The sequence below is a fragment of the Prionailurus bengalensis genome, chromosome C1 (assembly GCF_016509475.1).
Source record: "Prionailurus bengalensis isolate Pbe53 chromosome C1, Fcat_Pben_1.1_paternal_pri, whole genome shotgun sequence".
Lineage (NCBI taxonomy): Eukaryota > Metazoa > Chordata > Mammalia > Carnivora > Felidae > Prionailurus > Prionailurus bengalensis.
Window position 1 is genome coordinate 43369665 of NC_057345.1, and position 20005 is coordinate 43389669.

Consider the following 20005-nt stretch of genomic DNA (forward strand, 5'->3'; position numbering starts at 1 on the left):
GCGGGGAGAGAGCAGGCACGCACACAGGGTGCAGTCTTGGTTCTGTCACCACTTGACTGGGTGGCTTCTCTGAACCCCAGTTTCCCACTATGTAGAGAGGGATTGGCTAGATCTTTCCATCTGGTTTGCCTACCTAACCCAGCCACACGGAACACAGAGGTGTTCCTTTGACCCGGCTCTGAATCCTGACTGCTCGCCCGCAGCTAAAGGGGGCTAGGAAGATCCTCGCGGAGCTGCTGGAGGAGGAGGGCCCGGCACGCAGTAGGCATGCAGTACACGTGACTTCCCTTGTTTCATTTCACTTCGGCGGCGACGAGGCAGAAATTTTCCTGGAGGACTTTTCTTTTACCAGGTGACCTTCAGGGGGACACGGTGAGATGCAGGACAGCGTCCAGGCCATCTGCACAGGCCTGGATGATGGGGAGGGAGATGGGCAGGGGGTGAGCCCTGGTGCCCTCAGAAGTGGTTTCCTCTCCCCCCTCCCAGACCTCTCGGTGCGGGGTGGATCTCTGTGTACCTGGGATGCTGTCTGCAGCCTGGCCCAACCGCGGGCCAGAATTTAAGTGCGTTCTTCCGCCAGCTGAGAAGTCAGTGCAGAGAACAAAGGTCTAGTCAGGTGATCCGGGCTCCAATTTTAGCCCTAGCCTTGGTCGGCTCACCTGCCTTGCGGCGGGGTCCTGGGACTAGCACATGGTGGGGGCCGCATGAGGTGGGCGCCCATCCCCGCTGACGGAATCCAGGGCCTGGGCTGGTTTCTGAGCCTCGCACACCGGCTCTGTTACACACCCCTCCGCCCCACCGCTCGTCTCGGCCTCTACTCTGCTGGCTCACAGGCAAAACTAGGCCCCCATGACTCGTTTCCAGTTTTTAATGTTTTTCTTGTAAAACCCAAAATATAAAACTGGAAGGGGAATGGAAAACAAGTTCTGTACATTTTATATACACGAGGTCTGTGATTTGAAAACCATTGGGGAGGAAAAAAAGGAAGGCACAGTCAAGGGAAAGTCGGGGGCCACGGATCCTGACGGGTACCTCTGAGCACCCAGCTCGGGCTCAGGCGATTGTCCCTGGACAGCGCAGGGCAGCCGCCGCAGACCCAGCACCCTGAGTTTGTGGGGAGCCTTGGCCTGGCGGCTCAGGCTGGGTGCACAGAGGGTGGGGACAGATGGCGAGTGGGCAAGGTAGTGTCTGCGATGGAGGGAGGACAGGTGCAGGCTGGGCCTTCCTTCAGGTGTCTGCGTAGATGGACGGGATGTGACTCAGGCAGTGGTCAAAGGCCCCATTGGGGAAGAAGCCGCAGTCCTCGGGGCCACTGGACACAATGTCTTCAGATGGCTGTGGTGGCAGTGCTGTGGGGCATGGGGCTTCGGCCAGGGCCTCGTAGCCTGTGGGTGTGGGAGGGAACAGGGTCCGGGCTGGAGGATGCAAGGGCTATGCTTTGTCATCTTCTCCCAGCCCCCTGACCCCACCTTCCTGTCCAGGGTCCCTTCACACGGTATCCCTTCAGTGGGGCCTGCTCGGAGCCTCTGCTCTTCCGGACAGGGGAGCTGCTGGGTGGGAGGAGGTGCTCCAGGCCTTGCACTGCCAAGGGACCCGGGGAAGCTGGACAGACAGCCGGCTGGCTTAGAGCAGTCCGTCACCCAGCGCTGGACTGTAGGGCTGAATGTGGGGGAGGGTGGGATGGGCTATCACAGCTCTTGTCCTCGGGGGCTGGGCCCCTCCTGGCAGAGCAGCACAGCCCAACCCCACCCTTTCAGGTTCCTTCACCCCACCAGACACGAGAAGCCCAAAGAAGGGACCAGCACTGACTGGGCTCTTACCAAGGTTTCACTGAAGTCTTATCTCCCTTCAGTCACAACAATCCTGTGAGGTAGGAGTCATTATTCTATATTATAACCGAGAAGATGGGCTGAGAGAGGCCAAGACACTTGCCTGAGGTCATATTGCCAGTAAGTGGGGGAACTGGGATTTGAACCCAGATCCATTTGGTTCTTCCATTGGACATGCTGAGACACCTGGTTCTTCCATTGGACATGCTCCGCTGCTCAGAGGCCCTTACCCTGGAGGGGCCTGGAGAGGTTGTCTTATCCAGTCCCTGCCCTAAGAGCTCTGTCCCTGAGTTGCTGTCACAAATCCGCGTAGCCCATGACAGGCAGGCCTCAGTCTTCCCATCTGTGCAGTGGGATCACGACGAACTACTACCCCGAGGGCCCACAGCCCCACCCTATCAGTCTGGATCAATCCAGCTTGTCTATTCTCAGCTTGGCAGAGGACATACAGGCAGATGCATGGGGTCTGGGACGGGCACTGAACGCCGGGCTGCCACCCAGATAGCAGGGGAGACGGGAGGCCGGAAGAATCCACCACCCTGGTGTGGGGGCATGGAAGCTGCCTCTTGCCCATCAGAGTTACCTATTTCTGCTGCTAAACCCCAAGAAAGCTCGCCGCAGGCTGGATGGAGCAGGCGGAGGATGAGGTGGTGAGCCAGCAGTGCCGGGAACAGCAGCCAGGGCCTCATCGAACACCAACCCACGCATGTGCACACGCGGAACACGCCCCACCCACCCGCACGCACCCTGTGATCGGCACACATCTGCCTATGGTGCATGTATGTGACCCGCGTCCACCTACAGACACACCTACACCACGGTTGAACACAGTCTGTGCACACAGGGGTCATGGGATGGATAACACACAATGTGTCCACACAGACGGGACCACAAACACGTGACAAAAGAAGACGTACGTGGACGTGAGAACCTGTGTGTGAACAGGAACACATGGGCCCTCACGCAGATGGACCCACAGGTTTCTGCATGCTTGTCTGTGGCCTCATTACTGTCCCTATGTCCTTAATCCTCGATCCCCGGCTGCACACACCCAGAGCTGCCCAAGGGGCCTCTGGCACAGGGTCTCAGGCTCCCCTTTGTCTGGGGCCCCCAGCCTGCCCAGAACTTATAACTTCCAGCTGGATCCAGGCCTGGAGGCTGACTCGGGGTGGAGCTGGGCTTGGGGAACTCAGGGAGGGTCTGCCCCCCCCCCCCCATCCGATGCCCCTGCTCTGATCAGCACTGGCCCCGCTGGTCTGAGCCTGATTCCACCCTGGGCTGTGCACAGCCCTCCCTCTCACTGGGTTTCTCCACCCCAGCCAGGGGCATTACGTGGGGAAGGCCCAGGGCCCTGTAGGGGACACGGATGCAGCACAAGGAACAAGCACAACCTCTAGGTCCTGTCTTTCCCGGTAGGGTGGCCTCTCTGGCCTCATTTTCTTTATATGTTAAAGAGAGATCAGTATTTGTCTCTTTCCCTGCTGTCTCCCCAGGGTCCACAACTGTGTACATACTCTGTGCTCACTAAATATTTAAAGGGAAACCTCAACTAGCCTGCAAGCGTCCAGTTTGAGTCTTCTGTCTTCAGAAACCTGCCAGAGTCCAGACACGTATCACACACCTGCTGTGCGACAGTGTGGAAGAAACACGGACGTCGGAGGTAGACAGGGTGCAAATCCCAACTCTGTGGGGTCCTGGGACCTGTGTGAGCCTTTATTTCCCTTTCTGTAAAATGGAGAGGACTCTGCCCCTCTGGGCTGTCCCAAGGCTTCAGGACCATGTGCACAAGTACCCAGCACAGGGCTGGGCCTTGGTAGGTGGCCAGGGAAGAGAGGCGTGCAAGTGGGGCTCACCTGTGGCAGGTAAAGGTGCGCTGAGGCTGTGGTAGCCATTAGGCCGCAGGGGGTTGAAGCCGTGGGCTTCCCCGGCCAGACTGTCCCCGCTGGCTGCTGGCTCGGCCGTCCGGTAGCAGTCACCATAGGGGAAGCAACTTTGGATGGAGTGGAAGCTGCCCTGGTACCCTGCAAAGGGAGGCGGCAGGGGATGCGTTAACAAAGGAAAACAGCCCAGGGCAGAGAGGGGACCATCCCGCTGCACTGTCCAGCCTCCCGCATTGTCCTGTCCAGGCACGGTGGGTGCAAAGCAGAGAAGAGAGCCCCAGGGTGGAGAAGGTGCCAGGGGTCCTGGGCCCCTTTCCCAGCTCTGTCTGGCACCGGAGGGGGTAGGGCGAGGCGGCCTCACGTGGCTGCGCTGGACTTTGTGGCTGACATAGTGCTCTGAGGGAGGGGACTGTTGGCCCTCCATCCCCACCTCCTGAGATGCCCGCTCACTCTTCTCCTCCAAGCAGCAGGCTGTACCCACCCCCCTGTCAGTGTAGATGCTGTTCCCTCCGCTGGGAGAGCCCTGCGATGCCTTGTCAATGGGACAAACGCTTCCTCACCCCTCAGGTGGAATTTCCTCCAGGAAGTGCCCCGGACGAGGTATGTCGGGTCACCTGACTCCTGGTTTCTCTCACGGTGGCCCTCAGTGCCCTCCGTCATTCCGAGTCCCCGCCTCCCTGCCCTAGGTCAGTGCCTTGTTCCTCCTGGACCCTGGAGGAGTCAGTGGAGGTATATGGAGAGGCCCTCAGCCAGAGCTTACCTTGCGGACTGGGCAGAGGCGGGGGTGGAGGGCTCTGGAAAGGCGGGTAGGGTGGCTTGCTGGGGAGTGTGGGGAAGGGCTGGCCCCCTGGAGAATGGCTCTGGGAGGATGGTGGCAACGGTGGTGGCCCGAGCCCCTTCAGTGGGCTGACCATAGGTGAGAGGAGGCCGGGTCCCAACCTGGAGAGAACAGAGATGGCCATCAGCAGGAGAGGCTCTGGGGGCAGTGTGTGGGGTGGGGAGTGGGGGCCAGAGGCATGGCTGCTGCTGCTTGCTTCCCTCTAGCAACGCTGAGCTCACTATCTGCTCCGCTCTGACTTAAGACAGTGCAGTTAGAAGAGGAAGCTTTTACTTCTGAGTATGTTCAAACTGGAATTAAATGTTAAGTCCTCTGAGCTTCAGAATCCAAAAGAATCAGTAAAGAACTTCTATCTGGCATTTAGGACTGGAAATCAGCAAGGAACACTGGTTATAAACATGGGCCTTGGAGTTGACAAAACTGTTTTCTACCCATCTGCTCTCACTGGCCACGTGACTTTGGGCAAGTTGCTTAATGTCTCTTAAAGCCTTGGTTTCCTCACAGTGTGGCTGTGTCTCCCCCTGGTGCACTTACTATTATCACCCAGGGCTAACCACCAGCCTCCCCCACTGGATCCTGACACTCTCCCTCTGTGTTTGCCACTCCGGCCGCCTCTGGAGGACAAGCCCAGGAGCAGGTGCACTGAAAGCTCTCGTGCTTCCTTAGCAGGAGAACATTCCATGGCACTTCCAGTCCCCACTTATTGAGCATCTGTCTCGCCTCAGGCCCCATGAGAGAAGTTCTTGTGTCCACCTCACAGATCAAAAAACCAAGGTTCAGAGAGGCTGCTCACCAACTCCCGGCCGCACAGCACTGACCTCACAGGTTATGACAAGGGTAAAACTAAATAAATCAAAACAGACAAAGCACCCAAGATGACATCAGAGGTATTCTCAGCCACTCCATCAATCATCATCGCTATTCTAAAGATGTGGGAAAGAAAACTAGAAGATAGGTCTGATGTCCAAGTTGGGCTTTATTCCCCTGCACAGTGTGCCTTGCCTTCAGGGGCCTTCTGTCTCCATCCCTGGACATCTCCCCTCCACTTGCATACATCCTGTGATGGGGGGCTCACCACCTCCATTCATACAGAGCCCGAGGTGGTACAGGCCCAAGTCTGGGCTCTCTGGAAGCTCATGTTCTGAAAGGCGGCTGTAGTAGTGTAGAGCTGTTCAGTTACCTTGAACCCAGCTGAGCCCATGTGGGTCATCTAACTGGACTGCATATCACTGTGAACTAGGTTCCTTCCTCACGCTGCCCCCTAAGCCCCTGGAGTCTGTTCACAGGAACCAACATGGCCCTGAGGTCGGATGGACTTAGGGGCTCTTGGGACCAGGCTGAAGGCTCCTAGCCTACAAAGCACTTATGTGCATTGCAGAAAGGGTGGGGGGTGGCTCAAAGAGTCCATCTTCTTGTTGGCATTTGGGATTTTGGACCATCCACATTAAAATATAGTATAAATTCAATGTCACAGCTATAGGTGACCTTTTCAGGCCAGGAATATTACCCTTGCCTACCCTCTAAAACATGATGGGTTAAAGGGACAGATCAGTGCCTTTCTCTGAAACAGAGAAAGATTTGGGGACAGCCCAGTGGGCTCCACGTCTGTAACTCTGCTGGGTCCCCATCTGCTCCCTCCAGCCTGGGCATCCTGCCGTTTCTGCCCCTTGGCTGCACTGCCATCATTCACATGTCTGGAACCCCACCACTGTGAGCATGCTGAAGACAGAGGGAGGGCCTTAGGCCTGGGTCCCTAGTCCCCAGCCCAACATCTAACACACTCTAGGTACCCCTCAACCTCAAGTTAATGAACTGAATCCTCATCGAAGCTCCATAAATTCTCATTATCGTCATCATTAACATTTTTAGGCCTCTCTCACAGGGCCGTCAAGTGGGACAGGGTCTACCACTGCAGTCTGTAAACTGTAGAGGGCTGTGCACGAGCTGTGTGTCCTCACGACAAGTTCTCTGGCTGAGCCCAGAGAGGCTGGGCCGTGGCGTGGCCGGGGGGGTGGGTCCTCCTTCAAGCCCTCTTCATGGGGTCCACTGGCCTTACACCCACCCCATCCTGGCACCCACACACAGCTCTTCCCTGACTTCCTGATCGTCCCCTCCCCTGGGAGCTCGTGGGGAGGGCCAGGTCTCTGCCTCTGAGGCACTCTGTGCTTAGCACTGGGCCTGACACACAGCAAACAGCTGATAAATACTAACAAATGGGTTCCTTAATCACTCGGCTACAAAACCCAGAGATTAACAGCATTGCAGAATTAAGGAGAACCAGATCTGAAGGGGGAAAAAAACCACGCATTCTCAAAGTTTGTTTTTCCTGTCTCAAACCTGCCATAAATTCACATTTGCCACCTTCACAGCCAGTGAAATTAAACAGAACACGACTCTCCACAGCAGACGTGAAGGCTGAGGTTACGCTGCTCTACCTGAACTCTTTAAAAGGAAAAAAAGATCATCTGGAGCTCCTCTTCTGAGTCATGCAAATGATTCCTAAATCAAATATTTTTGCTTCAATTGGAACCTATAAAAATTAATATAAAACCTCACTGGCTTGGCAGACTGAGGGCTTCATACCTCGTATGGGGCTGGGGAAAAAAAAAAAAAAACTGCCCTATTCGGCGTCTACTCTGAGCCAGGGTAAATAAATTTGGTCATGAAGTCAGGCCCTCTTAGCATATTTTTGAGTGAATCAGATAATTCTGTCAAGCTATTTAAACGTCCCAGCAAACCACCGGGGAGCCGCGAGTGGCCTTCCCTGTTGACTTTGGCAGGAAGGGGAGGCTGAAGGCCTTTTCCCCGCCTTGCCTCTCTTCTCAGGAGCTGAAAAAAGAAACCCATTCAAGCCGGGCCCGGGCCTGGGCCTGGTGTCGGGCTTGAGGGCCCTCCTCTCCTGCAGCCCAGCCCAAGGAGCCGAGGCGCCTGGCTGTTGGGGTGACCCGAGCCCTCGCTCCCACTCCCGTAGGCAAGGGCAGGCGGATGGCGGGCCCGGCTGTCCTGGTCTTGTCATCACTCTGCCTCTCGCTGCAGGAATTCTTGACCGGCACTTATGCAGGCGGCAGGCGGGTGATGAATGAGGCGGAGCAGAGAGCACGGGCCTGAGCAGGGAAAGGCCTCTGTGGTTTATTTTTCTTTGGTTGGAGATGTTTTGGGGCCGGCTGGTGGGTGAGCAGGTGGCCTGAGCCGGTGGGTGGGGAGGTGGGTAGTGTCCGTGGAACCTGTCCCAGATGACACATACAATGCCAGGCATGTGTATTTCAGGCATGGCTGATCCTCACCACCTTCTTAGAGGAGGGTATTTTAATACCTATTTTATAGGGGAAGAAACTGAGGCTCAGGGAGGCCTGGTTCTCTGGGCCCCCCTTTGAGCCCCATCAGGCAGCCTCTTCGTGCCTCTCCCCCCACTCACAGTCTTCCCACTTTCCCCGCTGCTCCGCTGCTCCGTGAACAGCACTTCTGCCTCCCCAGGGGCTCATCTCTGGTGGCTCCTCCCTCCTCCTCTCCCCGCCCAGTGGGAGTTTCCCCAGCCCTGCTTATGCTCTCTCACTAATGCCTCCTGGTGTTCCTCCTCCCCACCCACCAGCCCTGGCCCAGGCTGCCATCCACCCACATTTGATGCCTGCCCTGGCAACCAGCCCCACACTGCAGGCTGCACCCTCCTCCCCGGACTGACCACATCCCTGCTCGGCACCCTTCGGATACACTCCTGCCGCAGGCCTCGTGATCTGTCCCTAGCGACCTCCCTCCTGAGCTTGTCACCCCACACGAAGGTTCATGTTTCCCAGAACACGCCAAGCTCTCACCATGTCTACACTCTCGCGGCTAGTCCCTCCCAATCTCTCCACTCGGTCAACTCCTACTTAACCTCAGAGGCCCGGCTTAGCATCACCTCCAGGAAGCCTTCCCTGACGTCCTCCAGCTCACTGGGTTCTCCTCTGGGCTTCTACAGCCCCTTCTGCTTCTTCCTTCAGAGCACTTGTCCCACGTGGTCAATCCCTGCGGCTCTATCTCCCCTCCTCATGGTGAGCTCCTCCAGGACTGGGCTCATCGGCGGCTCCAGCACCGGGCCCAGGGCCTGCCCACACCAAGGACGCAGGAACCGGACACCGAATGAATGGATGAGTGAGTAGCAGAAGGAGCCTAGTTCGGAGCCCTGGGCCACAAACTTGGTGATGAAGCCGGGCTGGTCCCAGGCACAGCCAGGCCAATGCCAAGGCTAAGGCTGTGGCCTTAGGGAGGAAGGGCAGAGGAGGAGGCAGGTACTGAGGTCAGGCCTTGGGGGCCAAGTCTGATCAAGTCCTGCTAGCGATAAGTGAAAGTGGCAGGCAAGGCAGGAGGTGGGGCTATGTGACCTCCCTCTGCCCATCTGCAAGGAAAACAGATTCTGGCAGCATTAGGGACCAGCAATTAGCACATTCACCATTTCCAGCCGATTAAGCGGCCACAATGGGAACCACATTGAATACAGAAAAGGCTACTCCTCTCTGCAGTGATCCTACAGCAAGGGCCCCGGGACAGCCCGGCAGGCTGAACCATGATCACAGCTGGAGCGGCCAGAAGTGGGGGTGAGGACAGGATGAGCACCTCTGGTGTGGGCAGCGGGCAGTCTGCTCACCAAACGCATGGTCTGAGCCGAAGAGAAGCCAGGGTGAGACTCCCAAGGAGGCCTGGTACGGCAGTCTGGAATGCGGTGCGGGTGCACAGCGTCTTCCCACGGCTGCGCTCACAGCTGAGGCGCACACGAGGGGAGGCGGCACAAAGTTCAGATGCCAATACCATCTACCTGCTAGGGTCGCCGTGAGGCGCCAATGAGATGGTGCCTGGCAAGTGTTTGGTACAGGGTGCGGTATACAGTATGTGCCGCATAAATGCTGGCTACTTTCGTGGTCAGTAGCGACCATCTAGCGCGCGGGACGCCTGTCCTCGCCCTCGTCCCACGCAGGTGCCTGCTCGCTATGCCGAGGGAGGATTGGCTGGCTGTACATACCCATCCCTGGTGCTCTCGGCCGCGGGCAGGGGGGACAGATGGTGGTGGGAGCTGGTGGTGGCGTCCAGTGGGTGGTGCCTGGAAGGGACATCGTGCATGGGGGGCAGGATGCCTGATGCGAGCCCATTATGGGGGGTGATGGAGCCAGGATATACGCCTGAAGGAAAGCAAACAAATATCACTGGGCTTCGGCCACTCCCGAGAGGTGGCTGTGAATGACCCCGGAGCTGTGTGCCTGCTGACAGAAAGAGAAAGACACAAAAGGAAACCATCAAGGTTGTATTAACAGAAGGTTAGGGGCCCAAACGGGGAGACGATGGCTCCACGCTGCGGTTCATACCCTGGCTGAAGGGCTGCATGTGGGGCTGAGGCCTACCCTGAAAGCAGGGTAGGTGGTGGACTACCAGGGGCTGTCAGAGGCATTAGGTGGTCAGGCCGTGTGCGTGTGCACGTGTGCGTGTGTGTGTGCCCACACGTGTGTTTTGGGGGAGGAGGGTTGCATGGAGCAAGCTGCCTCAAGTCTCTGGGGCTGTTGTGAGAAAGAAGAGGTTTGCTCTGTGCAGCCCCAGAGGCAGACATGGATCCTGGAATGGAGAGAAGCTTGAGAGGAACTCAGGGCTTGGCCATGGCTTCTCACGGGCAGAGCCGCTGGAGGGTGATGGGCCGCCTTTGGAGGAAATGAACTACCCATCCCCAGAGATGTGCAAGCACAGCCTGGATGTCCACTGTGAAGGACCCCAAATAGAGGATGGCTGTGCTAGCTAGATGGCAGGCCGGCCTAGGAGACCTATGGTTGTACAACCAGAGATGGTTGCACAGGCTGTACACTGCACAAGGGTCCTGACTGAGGAGAGGAGTCGGCCATGCTCTAGCCTACGATTCTAAACCTCTAGAAGACACCTGCAGGGTGATACCACCTTTTGTCACCTCTTACTCCTAAGCGCCTTACCCTTGTTAAGAAGACAGGTGGGGGAAGAATCAAATGGGGGACATTAGGTCATAGTCAGATGTCGTTCCAGGGGCCTGACGGTCTGAGAGCAGTTACTGACGCCAGTGTTTCCCAAATGCCTTCACCAAGGAACCCCAATTAGAGGGGAGATCGGACCCCTACTCTGGGACTGGAGCCTGGGAGGGACTCAGCAAGGGTTCCGTGTTTTTCTCCATTTTATCTGAAAAAAAAAATGGGGCCAATCTTATTCCCCTTTTTAAATCTGGCCACGTTTATTTGTATTTTAATAGAAACTGACATCCTTTTCCTAGAAATCAACCCATCAAGTTGATGCCCTGGGAAGACTCTGCAGACCGGGGGGCCGCACGCAGAGCCGTCCTGATGCGGTGTCCATGCTGATTAGTCAGAGCTCAGCTGGGCCAGCTGTTACATTTTGAATATTACTCTGGTCATCACGGATCGAGACCCAAGGCTCCCTATCACGAGGACCATCTGAGCACAAACCACATAAAGAAGGAAGTTTCACCTTGTCAGATGGCTGCCGTTCCAGGCTAGCCTGTCTCAGGCTGGCCCCTGTCACCCAGGCCTGCAATTCAGGGAGTTACGACCGGGGATTGAGGAGGCCAGGGCAGGGGTTGCAAGCTCAAATCTTCAACCGCAGCTAATCAGGCCTCCCAAGTGATACCAAAAGAAAGTCTGTTTAAAGCGAGGCCCAGGAAATGGCCTGGGGCTCCGGCTCAGGCTACGTCCTAGATAGCCAGGTAGGGTCCTATGGTCCAGGCTTCACTGGCCTGTGAGACCCCAGTGCTCTAAATGGGCTCTTGGGGGCCTTCCTCCCTTCTGCAGTCCTTACCCCTCTGTCTCAGGGAACTCTGCCCATGGACAGCCCTGCCCATCCATCTATCCACCACCACCCTTTACCACCCATCCTCCCCCCACCCCCACCCCCCAGCTTTGTCAGGAAGGCACTGGAGAAGATTTTGTGGATGGAGCCTGGCTGGGTGCTGCTCACGGCTTGCTCTGCTCACCACTTTTCGGAGCACCTCCTCACCTGCCATCTTGAACCAATTTGGGGGCCTGACAGCTAGGAAGGCCTAGAATCCTGATAAATCCTGCTTTCTCTCCCTCAGCCATGCCGACCTCGTGCTTCTCACATCCTCGCTGCCCATCACGTTACCTGGGTCTGCTAAAGGAGCCTGCCAGAAAAACTCCTGAGGGTTTCCTGTGAGGTGAGTTCGTCCTTCCTGATGAGAGACAGGTTTTGGGGAGTTTCCTACCATCAGACAACGAAAATTTGAGGTCATCCTTGCCAGCTCCTCCCTTGTCCTCAACTCTTCTGTTCTGGACTTCTCTGACCTAACATTCCTTGAATCTGTCCCGTTTCCCCCTGCCTTTTGCCCTGACTGTCCAACGCCACGCAGACAGACACAGGGTGGGCCACTGAGTGTGTGAACGAGGCAGGTCAAGCAGTGGACAGACAGTGGATGGCAAGGAGGGAGTCATCATGAGGGGCAGCAGGAGGAGGACGCCATGGAGCCTGCTGGCCTCTCCCCCAAATGCACCATTTAAGGCTATAAATCAGCATCATCAATCATCAGCCATGAGCGCTTAACCTCTGGCCCTAACATCTGTTCCCAACTGTGTCTCAAGCATTTGCAGTGTTGCCTGCGGAAGAACCTGGCACTGAAACCCAGAGGGATCCAGGACTTCTGGGTTCTCCTGGTTGGTCCCTGTCTCCCTGCTGTGTTGGAAGCAGCTTGAGGACAGGGACCGGCACAGAGCCTGGCACACAGCGGGTGCCCAGGATGGTGAGATCTAGCATCAACATCAGGGAGGCAGCAGACTCTCTGGTTAAGGGCAGGGCCTGTGGCCAGACGGCCCGGGTTCAAGCCTGGCCTCTGCCATTTACCGGCTGTGGGACATCAGCAAACAGTTACTTAACCTCTCGAGGCCTCAGTTTCCTCATCTGGAAAAGAAAGAGCATAGTAGCATGTACTTTATAAGGCTGACGTGAGGATTCTGTGAACATGTACTTGTACAACCCCTAGAATGGCTTCCTGGGGTGAAAAATATTCAATAAATGCTGGCTGTAAATTATTAGGAGATGGGTGAATAAATGGTTCCTCTTTTCATTCACGATGAGCAAGAATAATAATGATGACAAAAATTATCGGTCACAGCGGGTTTATATAAGTGATCGCGTCACAATCACATCTGTTGTCACAGCAGGTCTGGGGGAGAAACTGAGGCTTGAGGCAAGGAGGACACCACTCGCTTGCTATTGGAGCAGGCCTGCATAGGCGTATTACCCTAACGCCCCCACCATCCATGCTGCGGCCTCAGTGACTTTGTTTCTCAACTGCAGCATGGGCTCATGGGGACTGAATGAGATGATGTTTGTTTAGTGACCAGCCCATGCGGGCGCTCAAGAGGTGGCTGTTGCTGGCCTAGCCCTTCTCCCTGGGAGAGGCCCTGGCCTGGTATCTGGGAGAACAGGCTTCTAGCCTGGATCTGCTGCTGACTTCTCCAGATGACCTTGGGTCAGTCCTCCTCCTGCCCAATCCTGAATCCTCCTAGGATCAAAATGATAGGGCTGCAGGACTTCTTCCCCAAGGAAGCCATTGCTCATCAGTCACAGCCCTCTTTTCTGCCGAGCCTCAGTATCCTCAACACATCCCTGTTATCCCTTGGGTCTCTTTGTCACCAGCTGTTTTAGCAAATCTGACGCTGTGAGAAACAGCCACGGCAGAGGAGCCTCTAGCTGGAGGAAGGAGGGTGTGATCCCTTCTCCATAGATCCACTCTCCCGGGGTGTCCTTGCCCTTGTGGACCTATGTGAGGATAGGGCAACCCAGAAAAAGTGTAAACACCTTCTCTCCCTGAGGCTGTTTGGTAAATGCTTCGACATAGTTTTAAATCTGTTGCTACCTCAACACTGAGGGGAAAGCATTAAAAATTAGAAAATAAGAAATGTCTAAAATGGTTAGAGTAATTCAAGAAATCCCAGAGGGTGGGAAGAGCTTTCTGCTCTGATACTGTGGTTTCTTTGTGGGATGGGGAGGGTAGAGCACGAGTCTTGTCAGCTGGAATCCGCCCTCGGGCCACATCGCAAGCCACGCAGTGAAGCGTTCCTGCCGGACCCGAGACCCGCCTCCCGGCCTGCGGCCTCCTGGGGAGGACAGACAGGCTATGTCGGCTGGACCAGTGGCTCTGAGTGTCCAGCTGGATGGCCCGGAAGGGTTCCGGGGGTTGAGGGGCTCCACCTCTAGGCCACAGAATTGAATAAGCTGGAAGTGATCTGGACCAATTTGCCCACCCTCTCCGAGCCTCAGTTTTCTCCTCTGAAGCCGGAAGCTGTGGTATGGAGATCTGGTGGGGAGCACGTGGGTCTTTAGGTTGAAGCCCAGGCCTGAACCCTGAGGTGGGGCCTGAAGAAAGCGCAGGAGCTGCCTCGGTGAAGGGCTGGGGTGAGGAGGCCGGCAGGGCGTATACGGTGGCTCAGAGGCAAGAGGGAGCACGGGATGTCCAAGGAACTATGTTTGACGTGCCAAGCAAGGCTGGTGTGGGAGGCCGCTAGGAGTGCCTCGGCCCCGTGAGGCCCCGAAGGCCAGGCTGAAAGGATCCTGGGCTTCCTCCCCTGGGCACTGGCGCCACACGAGAGTGTGAAGGAAGGTATGTCAGAGGAGCGGGTGCCCCCCACCGGCCCCTGGGCACCCACAGAGCATCACTGTCTTCCTGCAGGGCTGGCTGGCTGTGAAAGAGCCCTCCTGGGCTGTGCACCTGGCCCCTGCCTCCCCACACGCATACCTGGGAGCAGCTCCGGGGCGCGGCCACCCTTCCTCTCGCCGGCCGCCAGCTGTGTGGACCCGTGGAGCTGCTGCAGGGCCAGACATTCGGTCAGAACGTCAGCCTCAGTATCAGGGCCTGTGTGCAGCTGAGGAACAAGCAGAGGGAGAGAGGGTGTTAGCACGAGACCATCTTCCCACCGGCAACCCTCGGTTTAGGGGACAGGGCAAGGATGGTGGCTCCAGAGCAAGACCCTTCACCTCACTGCACCTCAGTTTCCTCATCTGTAAAACGGAGCGAACTGTATACGTTGGGTTAGTTCAGGTCTGAGAAGCAAACACTAGGAGTGAACATGCAAGGATTTTAACAGGGGAAGTGCCTGTGTGAGAGAAAACCAGGGAGCTGGGCAGTCTGGGAAAGGGAAGAGTGGGGAAGGAGTTTGGTGGAAGCTTCTAGACTAGAAGTCCTCAGGGAGCTGAAGTGTGCTGGAAGTCACGGGGTCCTGTGTCTCCCAGGCATCAGCATCTCTGCAGGGCCTGCCACACTCAGTCCTTGGCTGGGAGCAGCCTACAGGAGCCATGGCCTCACACATGTGCCCAGAAGGGTGTCAAAGTACAGCAGCTGGGGCCTCCCGCAGGTAGCCAGAGCTCCGTGTGGCCCGTTCTCGGGGCTGCCCCACAATGAATTCATGTGGGCAGAGTAACATACAGTGGGCACCCAGGGAGTGTCTTTCCTTCTCTCCCCCTTGCCCCCATCCTCCTTTCTTCCTGGTATGAGGCATGATGGAAATAGTCCAGGGCAACCCGAGTTCAAACTCCACTCTCATCTCTTCTTCCTCCCTGTGTGACACTGGACAAATACCTTAACCTCTCTGGCTCTCCCCTGCCTGTAATAAGCAACGACAATCACCACCACCACCCCCCAGGCTGCTAGGTGGAGTAAGGAGATGACAGGTATGGACAAGCTTGTGTGAAGGGGCTGGCTGACCCCAGCTGGCCGTGTCCCACATGGTCATGTGACAGTAGGCATGCTGGATCCATATATGGACTTGAGGTCACTGGCTGAGAACAAGCCTGGGTGGGCAAATCCTTGGCCAACAACCCTTAGCCGTCTTTAAGGTAGACTCGAGCTCCATAGCCCAGAATGTCTTCGCCTTCCCAGAGAGGCCAGATGGGGACAGGGAGTGGCCAGTTGAGGCCCTTGGGACATCGGGCCATGAGGCAGGAGCTCATCTGGAAGGGAAGGGGCCCCTCTCCTAGGGAAGTCCCCAAGCCTGACTCTCAGAGCCCTGAAGATTTTGTCCAGATCCTCATTCCACCTGGGACAAAACAGACCCAGAGAAGGTGAGAGCCTTGTGCCACGTCACACAGCAGCTGAGAGTCAGCCCCAAGGGTTTTTCCACCTTCCCAGGCCAGAAGGGCTAGCACCCAGGCCTGGGGAAGGCGTGCCCAGCCTCCTGATGGGCCCTCGGCTCCCTGACCCAGCAGCTGTTTTCCATGTAAATTAAGTTTCTGGCAAAAGAGGGCCAAGGCATGTTCTTGCAGACCGCAATGTCGATCGGATTAGGAGCAGCAGGAGAGGAGAATTAAGGAAGAAAAGCATTTCTAATTCTCTCTGAAACGCAGCAGGGCTGCCAAGGAGCTGTCATAATACAAGGGTCGCTTTACCCAGAAAGATACATCGTCCCCGATGGCTCCTAATGGATGCTTATGGTTGGGAAGTTTGCAGATCTGCGGCCCCAGGTCCCTGGGGCTCAGTGCGAGCCAAGCATGGGGCCTGGGAAAACCAGGGCAGGATTCTGGTCCTCGGGCACCAGTCTGCTCGGGATAGAGGCCTCCTTGGCATGGAGCCCGGGCCATTCCCTGTCCCTGCTCAGGCCCTTTAACCTGAGATCAGTAGAGAGAGCTCAGGCCCCGGGGACAGGCAGGTCTGGGGTGGGACCCTTGGCTCCGTCGCTCCTGCGTTGCACAACCCTGCAGATTTGTTAACTCTCTGGGCCTCAGTTTCCACGTCTAAGATGGGGGATTAAAAACTGCCCACCCCCTAGATTCATAGAGAAGACTAAATGAGATACGGTGTGTGAAACACCAGGCTCAGCGCTGGGTTCAGGTTCAGGTTCAGGTTCAGGTTCGTCCCTCCCTCACCAGAGTGAATACAGATGTGGTGTTTTCACCAGCAAGCTCATGTGCATACTCTGACGGTGTCCCTCCTCTCCTCTTCTGCTTCCAGTGGCTCCCCATTGCCTGCAGGATGAAGACCAAAGCCTCAAGCCTGGCTGTGCCCCTGCAACGTCTTCCCAGCTGAGGCCTGCCTGTCCCAGACCCATCTCTGTACGCCCCCACCCCACAGGACTGAAGTAGTTTTCTTTCTCCAGCCTCTACACTTTCTCTGCTTTATTTGCAGCTGTATCTCGGAAAACAGTACGTGCTCCATAAATCTTGCAGGGCAAATTAACAGGCTCTCCTTGCTCTGTTGTCCACTGTCACGCTGATGTCCCTGGATTGGCCCTGGTTTTCTCTTCACCACCCCCCCCCCCCGCCCCCGTCCTCCCTTACACTCAAGTACCCACCGCACATGGCCCTGGTGCTCTTCTGGAGATGCGGGATGAACCGAGAGGTGGGCTTTGCACCAAGTAGCTGTCCCATCCCCCTGCTGCACTGGGTCCCTCTGTGACTCACACACTTGTTGTCCAAACAGAACTCAATGCTTTCTCCCACAAGCCTGCTTCTTCCTTAGACCCCCTGTCCTGGTGAAGGGGGCCACTACCATCCTGCCCCCCAGAATCTGTTTCTGCTACTCCTCTGCCAACCCCCTTCTCCCCCGCCCCCGCCCGCCGTCCCACTCTGCCCCAAGCCACCCCCCCCCCACCTCTCCTGCTTCCCAGCAGTGGCCTCCCTGCCTCAGGTTTCCCAACCAGCCCCAACCAATTCTCCATATGGCCCCCAGAGCCATCTTTCAAGGTGACACATCCCTTCTCTGCTTAAGACCCCTTGATGACACCCACTGTCCTCAGGATGGCCCAAACTCCTCGGCAGAGCTTTGGGCCTGTCACGTCTGCTCCCCGCAGGACGCCTCTCCTCCTTGCATAGCTGCCTGGCCTTGAGACAGGCAAGGTGCCTGCTGTTTCAAGCTTTAGTCACTCTTGGGAACGCTCTCCTTACTGTCTTGGCCTGCCCAGTGCTTAATGACAACATGCACCAACTTCTTCTCGGAGCTTTTATTTTGGGCTAAGTACTGTTCTACATCCTTACTGTAGATGTACTAGTTTAAGCCTCACGGCAACCCTCTACACAAGTCCTCTGTTGCCCCCATCTGACAGTTGAGGAATATGAAGAAGAAAGGCGCTAAGAGATGTGCCCAAGGCCACGGGCAGGCTGGCTCCAGAGCACACACAACTGCAGTCCACTGTCCCCCATGTCATTTCTTCCATGGACCCTCTTGCTCCCACCCTTCTCTGTGCCCCTGACTATTCTCTGCATCCTTCCATTGCCATCTTTATTATATTATATTGAATTATCTCTTTATGTCTATCTCTGCCTGCCAGGTCTCCATTGGAGGAGGACACCATGGTTTTCCATTTTTGTATCCTCGGTGCCTACATGGGGCCCTACCTCATGTATTACTAAACGAGCCATGGCGAGTGGGCAGATGGATGACAGAGAAGCCGGTGGATGGTCTGTGGGCAGATAGATGTCTGGCCGGCTGGAGGTAAGGAAGTGAACTCTGGGGCCAGGTGGGAGGCAGATCCCGGACGATGGACAGGACCATCCTCGGACGTGTGGGTGAATGCACGTAAGGAGTGCGGGCACCTGGCTTGATGCTGGACAGGTGTCTGGGAGGCCAGCGGGGCATCTGCAGAGGTGGGCCTGGAACGAAGACCGTCTTACCTTCTTACGCACCTGCTGCTCTTTAGCTGAATGGGCCTTCACGTGCTTTCGGAGGGAGCTGGGGTCCGTGTAGCGCTTGGAGCAGCCAGGGATCTGACAGGCGTACGGCTTCTGTAACATCAGAGGTGCAGAGGTGGGGTGAGTCAGGGCCATCTGCCAGGCCCCAAGGTCATACTGTGTGACCTGCAATTGGGAGGGGGCAGGCAGCAGGTTCACACCCTGTCCCTCCCTCTCTGTCCCCAGCCAGGAAGGATCCAACTCTGCCAGCCCTGCCCACAGCCTCGTAGTGAAGGAGGGGTTGTGTCTCCATTCTACTCTCGTGCTGGAACCTCAGATAAGTCGCCTCCCATCTCTGAGCCTCACTCTTCTCCCTTGCAAAATGGGGCCAACTGAGTTCTAAGGATTCTCCCAGCTCTGACAGTGGCTCTGAGAAGAGTACACCCTTTGAGCCCACGGCTGCAGAGAAGGTGCGAGTGGACAAGGAGTACAGTGAGGTGGCGGCCTTGGAGAGGAAGAGGAGGGGCAGGGGAAGAGAGGGGACAGCACAGGACCAAGCTGGAGTACGGCAGGGCCCCAGGCTGGGAGTGACTAATCACACCTTGTAGTGGGTCCAGAGATGCCAGACTGCTCTCTGGACCATGAGAAAACCAGATCCTCATTCTGATGATCACGGGAAGCTGGGGGAAGGTGGATCTCAGACACAGGCCTGGGGAGGCTGGGGGTCTGTGCCCTTTGTGAACTTCCTCTTAGGGGCCCCCACTGCTCATGTAGAACCAATCCATACCCTTTACCACCTCCCCTGTTCCCCTGTTCCTGCCTGGGCCTCATGCTGCTCTCCCTGCCTCCAATCTCCCCTCCCACCACAGCCAGAGAGCCTTTCTCACAGACCTGGCCATGCTCTCACCTTTGAAAAATCCTTCCATGGCTCCCTCGTGCCCTCGGACACAGCCCATCTCCCGGTACTGAGGGCGCGCTGTGACTTGGGCCTACTGAAATTCTCACCTCTCCTCCTGCCCCTGTCCTTGTGTGCCCACCCACCCAGCCCTCCTGGAATCTTCTTTCTGTCTCTACCTCCTGATCTTCCCAAGGGCACCACTGTGCACCCAGCAATTCTGGGTTTGTTCAGTGTCCTTCTCTACCAGGTGGTGCATTTCCTCAGGGGATGATCCCTTCGGATTCATCTCAGGTCCCAGGGACTGACCCAGGAAGTTGCTCCAACTGAATTCTGAGCTCTCCCTTAGGGGCTCCTGCTGAGGCTTGAAACAGTCCATCCCTAAGGCCTCCCTTTTTGACTATACCTAGTGGTCCTGATTGCTCAGGGCCCTCCGGCCTCTAGCAACTGGCAGGGAGGGTGTCTGCAGGATGCGGTGCCTCTCACATTAAGTACCGGGGACCACTATGTCCCTGTCAGACATGCCCCTGTGGAACTGCCCCCCTCCCCCACCCCAGACCTCAGGCAACTCTGTCCCTGCTGGCCTGAGGACAGGCCACTCCAACTGCAGACCCAGGGACCTCATGGGGAGGGGCAAGCAGAAAGAGATGACCATACCTTGGTGCTGCCACGGACAGTTGCCAGGTTAAAGAAACGGAGGAGAGCAAAAAGAAAGAGACAGTGAAGTGAGAGGCTTGCCGCGCTGAAAGGAAGGTGTGGGGCAGGAGGGTGGAGGGCACACTCAGACGTGCCCTCCCCAGCCGCGTGAGACAGACATGCTTGCACACACACACATGCGTGCACACACACACGCGCACACACATGCACACAACGCTATGGGCCTGCTCCCACCCCAACACATGCACGTACATACACAGAGACATTCTCTCTCATGGGCCCTGCCCTGTCCTGC

The 20005-nt window shown here is 56.7% G+C and overlaps 1 protein-coding gene across 2 annotated transcripts in view; it reads right to left on the reverse strand.

Moving 5' to 3' along the window:
- Window positions 1-854: 854 nt before the first annotated feature.
- The window catches only part of GLIS1 (GLIS family zinc finger 1), a 230067-nt gene continuing 210916 nt past the window's right edge, over window positions 855-20005 (reverse strand). The window contains exons 5-10 of one of the 2 annotated variants that reach the window (XM_043575035.1): window positions 18174-18272; window positions 14296-14422; window positions 9541-9697; window positions 4470-4648; window positions 3683-3850; window positions 855-1385 (exon numbers count right to left, since the gene is read on the reverse strand). In XM_043575035.1, the coding sequence (XP_043430970.1) occupies window positions 1228-1385; window positions 3683-3850; window positions 4470-4648; window positions 9541-9697; window positions 14296-14422; window positions 18174-18272 (888 nt within the window). In that variant the 3' untranslated portion in view covers window positions 855-1227. Of the gene's footprint in view, window positions 1386-3682; window positions 3851-4469; window positions 4649-9540; window positions 9698-14295; window positions 14423-18161; window positions 18273-20005 lie in introns of both variants that reach the window. The other variant, XM_043575033.1, reaches the window with a different exon arrangement.